The 6,608-nt window shown below is 39.9% G+C and overlaps 1 protein-coding gene across 1 annotated transcript in view; it reads right to left on the bottom strand.

The window, feature by feature from the left end:
* nfkbie (nuclear factor of kappa light polypeptide gene enhancer in B-cells inhibitor, epsilon) overlaps positions 1–6,608 on the bottom strand; it is a 12,540-nt gene extending 5,932 nt beyond the window's left edge. The window contains exons 1-2 of the mRNA XM_037685565.1: positions 6,267–6,608; positions 2,065–2,167 (exon numbers count right to left, since the gene is read on the bottom strand). Of these exons, the coding sequence (XP_037541493.1) occupies positions 2,065–2,167; positions 6,267–6,580 (417 nt within the window). The 5' untranslated portion in view covers positions 6,581–6,608. The remainder of the gene's footprint in view (positions 1–2,064; positions 2,168–6,266) is intronic.

The following is a 6,608-nucleotide window of genomic DNA, read 5'->3' as shown; positions in this document are numbered from 1 at the left end:
ATATATATATATATATATATATATATATATATATATATATATTTATTTATTTATTTTATTTTATTTTTTTTGCGGACCTCCAAGCACTGGCTTGCGGACTGGTCTGGAGACCCCCGTTTGAGAACCACTGGTTTAATCTACCAGTTGTCCTCCAAAAAAAAACTAGTTTGCCATTCCACTAATTGGCTAACTTTTAATAAAAATTATTTATCAATCAAAAGCAGAACAATTAGTGTTTATAGTATCTTAATTGTTCAAGTTCAAGTTTATTTATCGTTATTCTCATCACATGTGGTACATGAGGTGGAACAAAATTGTGTACACACGGTCCCAGTTACACCCAAAAATCATGATAAAGAATAAAAAGAAACAGTATACAAGGATCTAAGATATACGCTAAACACTAATGTAAAATAATACGGTATATTAAACAGCAGCCCGAACATGAGTCTGTAGTGAGTAGATGGGTATGAATACAGCAGCTTAAATTCAAGGTTCATTTGTCATACACGTCACATGTGGTGCAGTGAAATTGTGTACACGGGGTCCCAGTTACATCCAACAAAGAAAAACAGTAATAAGATCTAAAATATGAACTAAGAAAAACGTTAAACTAAAAATACACTAAACACTAATAGTACAAAAACAATATGCCAAACAGCAACACCGACATGAGTCTGTGTGAGCAGATGAGCACGAATGAACTCAGCAACATGAAACAGATCAGCAGCATGAAACAGACCAGCAGCAGCATGAAACAGATCAGCAGCAGCATGAAACAGATCAGTAGCAGCATGAAACGGATCAGCAGCAACATGAAACAGATCAGCAGCAGCATGAAACAGACCAGCAGCAGCATGAAATAGATCAGCAGCAACATGAAACAGATCAGCAGTAACATGAAACAGATCAGCAGAATGATGTGATTTTTTTTTCACAGTGATTATTCTGGTTAGAGATTCATGAGTCGAACAGCCTCAGGGTAGAAGCTGTTCCTCAGTCTAGTGTTTCTGCACTTAACCTCCTTCCTGAGGGGAGCAGGGCAAAAAGTGTGTGTGCTGGGTGAGTGGGGTCTTTCGTGATGCAGGTAACCGTCTTCCTGCATCTGGAGGTGTAGGTTACTTTACCTTAAAGGTAAGGGAGCAGCGGCAATTGTGAGCGTTTATGTTGGTAAGACAGCTTAAGTCTTCATTTTCCCGGATTTCATGGAATATTTCCGAGCACCAAAATAAAAAAAAAAAAACAGGTCTGTACCTGTTTTGACAGATCAAAGACACAGAACAATATTCCTGTGGGGAAAGTGAAAGTAAAATGCTTTCAGGCTGTACTGCATTCTCACACACTGAGACGGCATTGGGTGCAGAATTAAACACTCTGCTTTTTTATTTTAAGGTGGATTTAATTTTCGCACATCATTTGTTTGACTCCTGCAGTAAAACCAAGCTGCAGCGGTGCTACACACAGTTAGAACCTAAAAGGAGCAGAAAAACGCCTTGTGTGTGGACGTATGGATTATTTTTTTTGTGTGATAAAACCCTAAGAAGTAGAAAACTTCTTAGTAATGTGAAATCTTCAGATGACTATCGAGAGGAAATTAAGCAACACAAAAGCACCGAGCGCAGAGCTAACTGAGTCATCGCACGAAGTGCTGATTCTTCATTTCAAGGATTTCATTTTGACAGTTCTGATGGTTTAAGTCATCCGGACTTCAGGTTAAAGGTTTTCATCTGGCTTTTTAAAGGACTGGAACAACTCCACCACCCACCTCCACACAAGGACACACTCCTCAGTTCCCCGTGCTTCAATTTCTATGAAGCAAAAGAGGGGAGTTTCTATTCAAACGCCCTCCTGATCCAACACCCGAACCAACCCGAGTGACGTCACCGAGAGGACGGACTGCACATAAAAAGGAAGAACGGTTCTTTGGAAGCGCAGAGATATAAATACCGAGGCCACTGCTTCCACCTTCAGGAGTGGTAATGAGGAAGTACTTTTTCGTCCCAAAAAAATAAAACAAAAAAAAAATCCCAGAAAGCTGCAGTTTGTTCGTGCTGTGAAACTCACCTGGTACAGATTGTTCTGGATGTCCAGGACTTCTTTAGGGAAGAGATGTATCAACTCCAGAGCGATTAATATATTCTCGTGGATGATTGCAAGGTGCAGAATTCTACAGAGAGAAAACGTGTTTGCGTTAATAACAGCCCTGCAGGTTGACTTATTCTAATCAAAAAACTTCGGCGTGGGTAGAGAAAAGTCAGCACTTGGACAAAAGTGTTGCAACACAATTTTCCTCAGTACTCATCTCAAGAGAGCACCTCAAACTGTAACTTTTAGTGGGCTGCATGGCAAAACCGAGTGTCTGGTCTGTTGTGCAATATAATAAGAAAAAAAAGAGAATTTTGTGCACAAGTTAGATTAAAGGGGATGTTAAAATCACCTTTAAGCAGATATTGTGGAAGAAAATAGCTGAAGCGCAAAGCCAAGCAAAACAAACACACAAACCTCAAAAGGCTGTGGGGGGAAGTTGTAGCAAACAAAAGCATGCTCAAAGCAGGAAATGGAACAGAGCACTGCTGCTTAATTTAGACCGACACATCGGCGGCCTCGTCCGAGAAAGGTTTTCAGCGTATTCAAATCAGTGTATGACCTCAGGTGGTGAAGATTCTCCGACGTCTGCAAATTTAGGATTGATAAAAGTCATTTAAAGCCACGGAGAGATGACCTCGGATGTCGTTTCGCCGCAGCAGCGCGCTCTCGAACTTGATCGGTTCTCGTTTCAGGATAAATGTCAGCCGACCAAAGGCTGGACGCTGCTTCGGAGACAGAGTGGGATGAAACGGCCTCAGAAAATCTCTCAGCACGGATCCACATTCAGCTTGAACAAGCCTCAGAAAGTGTCCAAACATGTAATTTTTTAATGACAAAAATGAGGCGCTTAACTTTTATTAAACAGAACAGTATTTTTTTTTCCAGATTGGAATAAAGAAAAAAAACTTGCAGCAGGAAATTATTATTGATAGCTACATTAAAAAATATATAAATTTCCCGTATTCTCCGGCATATAAGTTGCAGTTTTTTTGCATAATTTCTCAGTTCTGCAACTTGTATACATTTTTTTCCATATTCCTAACACAATTTTTGACTGATATTTAAATTTCTAAGTCCTGCAACAGCGAGTCCTCCAGTGCGCACTCGCTTCACTCAGCTGGTGCAGGCAGAAGAACGCTGGAGAGCTAGCAGCTCCGGCCACGATGGACGGATGGCGCCGTGCCACCTAGCCCTGTCACGATAACAAATTTTGCTGGGCGATTAATTGTCTCAGAAATTATTGTGATAAACGATAATATTGTTTGAAATTTAACAATAATTAATTGTCAATTTTTAGAAGAAATGTTGATTTGTTTGGAGTGCAGTACCTTTTTTGACCACCTGATGGCAGTATAAGACTGTTTGAACCAAAGGATGGATAACAAAAAAGGTTGAATCATGTCATCTGGACTTCGTTTTTTTGTTAAAAAGAAACGTTTCGCCCCTCACCTTTTTTGTTGTTATATACCTGGATGACTGAGAAAACAAACTTTGTGTTTTTGAAACCATTAGTGAAAAGGCCAGACTTCAGGGGTATCTGAGGCAGGCTTGAAACACAAGAGTCAGGGTGGCTTCTGGGTAATACCAGATGGCTAGGCCTCAGACTGACGAAGCCTCTTGGATGAGGGGCGAAACGTTTCTTTTTAACAAAAAAAACGAAGTCCAGATGACATGATTCAACCTTTTTTGTTGTTATATACCTGGATGACTGAGAAAACAAACTTTGTGTCAAAGAATGGATAGTTGAGCAGCGTGTCTCTTTAAGAAAAATGGGAGGGAGGGCCCTTGACATGACATGGGCTGACATGTCACCACATGCATGTTGGACACTGTAGTTTGAGCTCTTTAGCATAGCATTTTTCACACAAAGCTTTTAATTTAAAAATATCAGGAAACAAGTTCTCAGCTTCTTTTTGCAGAGAAAACAAATTTTTACACGAAGGCACGAGTTTCAACCGTGAATAGGTTTATTCCCAAGATCGGCCTGTTAGCTTAGCTCGTAGCTTAGCTGCTTTTAACTATCCAAAAACGCGATTTTGGACGGTTATAATGGATTTTAAAGAGACAGGAGGGGGGTCCGCAAAGAGCATCGGAGTTGAGCTTTTTGTCCTCCAAAGTTTCCAGTAGAAAGAGCGACACGAAGAAACGATAAAGCCGGTAAATGAAAATGAGGTTGATAATTTTCATTCATCATGTGATTAATTGATTTATTGTTTATCGTGCCACCCAGGCGAAATGAAGCGGTTTTGACCATTAAATAAACACATAATAAACGGGTCAGCCGTGACACATAATAAATGTGACTTATATGTTGTTGTTTTTTCCTCTTCATGATGATTTTTTTGACCGATGTGACTTATACTCAGGAGCGACTTTTACGCTGGAAAATACGGTAATAATGTTATAATATTGATTAAATGCAATTTATGTGCTAAAGGGATCAAGTAGACTGAAGCACAAAACCAATAACTGAAATAGATTTTTTTTTTAATTAAAGTATTTAATATTAAAATGCAATTATAGTAAACTGGTAATCCAACAATATGTAAAAATCATTCTAAATAAAACTGCCTTGTCTTTATGTGGTAGGAAAATGTGAAAAACAAGACTTTTTAAAATTTTGCTCTGAATATTTAATTTTTAAAGTAAAAACATCAAATCTCAACTACTTTAGAGCAAATTTCTGTTCCATAACAAATTGTTTGAATTTGCATTGCCTTTGCTGCATGGGCCTCAAAAAGAAAAGAAAATGTGAGCAATATATATATAAAAAAAAATGAATCTTTATTTGCATAAACATTAAAATTTATAAATAAAAATCGGAGGACAGCTTTTATTTTCTTCTCTATGAATTAAAACAACTTCCAACATTTATATTTATCCACAAAAAAAGATGTGAAAAGAAAAACTGCACTGTATTATTACATTCTGTGCAAACACATCCCAGTAAAAGTATTTTGATACATGGCCGGATTGGTTTTTTGTCAATCCTGTAGTGTCAATATAACTGATTCAAACCTCTGCAAACTACCAGGTTCAACTCTGTAGGAGTTTTAGTATAAAAGACACTTCCTGGTTTGAGTCTTGAATGAACAAGGCCTTAACAAAATCCCTCAGGGGGAAATGAAGTTTGCATAGTTCTCTGTGAATGCGAGCAGCCCAGTGTGGTGTACTTCAGGTGTTTTTCCCCCTTCCCAGCAGGTATCTATTGTTAGGGTGTGAGAATGAAACCATATGGCCCTGACGATCAGAGGACGGAAATAAAAAGAGGTCAGAGACGCAGCAGCATTTCCTCAATTCTGTGACTACATCAGTGGCGAGGCTGCGCTGGTTGCAGAACCCCTGATCAAAACCTACTTTACCGTCAAAACAGACCGATGACACCAGACGAGTGGGTCACACAAGAAGGTCCGATGAAGCTGCATGTGGAGACTGAGCTGTCTGGGTTGTGTGCAAAAACACAAAAAACAAAAAAGGTGCTGTTTCATTGAGTCAAAGTGAAAAATGAACAGCAGCAAAAATGCCACTTTGCCAAAACTTCAGGTTTTTTTTTTCCTTTTAGAAATGTAGTTAAAAAATAAATAGGATAAACACACAAGAAAAGTGATAAGCTTGCAAATTGTGGGAATCACACAGACTGTTCTGTCTTGATAAACAAGTTCCGTAGATGTAAAAGACATGCTACCTGGCAACATGTGCTTTGTGATGCAGCGGGGGAAGTCCAGGCCTATCTGTTTCACTTCTGTTTTCTGACTGAGGCTGACTGTCCATGTCTTGATGAATGTGGACAAAGTTCACTACAAGCCTTGCATGTCTCACACTATGAAATCCCCTTAAACACCAGCAGCAGCAGAGCCTCTGAAAACATCCTCACAGTAATCAAACACAGCTGACTTCCTCATCTGTGAAGGAATTAAGGCACACGGTTGGTGCTGAGTTTTGGAGAGACAAAATAAAAAGCAAAATATTACTTAGCCCTTATGTTTTTAATGCATCTTATAGTTATGTTTTTAAATCTGTTTTTCCCATCAATTTCATCTCATGCAGTCAATCAGAAAACAGTAAAAGTTACCAACATTGAGAAGTTTATGGGCAATCAAAATTGTCCACACTTTTGACAGCCTCAAGCACGTGAGATATTATTAATAATATTAATAAAAAAATAAATAAAAACCTACGTGTCTCCATCCTCTGTGATGGTCGTGAGTAAGTTCTCCTCTGCAGAAAGTTCACAGCTCTGTTGCTCCTCTGTGGAGCTGGACAAAGTGCAACCCTCCACGATCTCTGTCAGACTCTCCACCGTGATGGACGACGACCCGTAGGCCGAGTCCAGGCGCTCCTCCGCGGTGGAGAGCTTGTCCCTCGGCCCGCTGAAGTCCCCGCTCGGCTCCCGGGGCTCCTCCGACTTCAGTATGGAGCGGAACGAGTCGATGCCCGAGTCCATGCGCGTGTCCTCCAGCAAGTCATCCTTGCTACAGTCGCGGCTCGCCATGGTCGCCTCCCCGGGGTTTGCCCCCCTC

The sequence above is a fragment of the Nematolebias whitei genome, chromosome 12, assembly GCF_014905685.2.
Source record: "Nematolebias whitei isolate Nwh7 chromosome 12, NemWhi1, whole genome shotgun sequence".
In the NCBI taxonomy this organism is placed as follows: domain Eukaryota; kingdom Metazoa; phylum Chordata; class Actinopteri; order Cyprinodontiformes; family Rivulidae; genus Nematolebias; species Nematolebias whitei.
The sequence above is the reverse complement of the archived record's forward strand: the minus strand, read 5'-3'. Positions and strand labels throughout refer to the sequence as shown.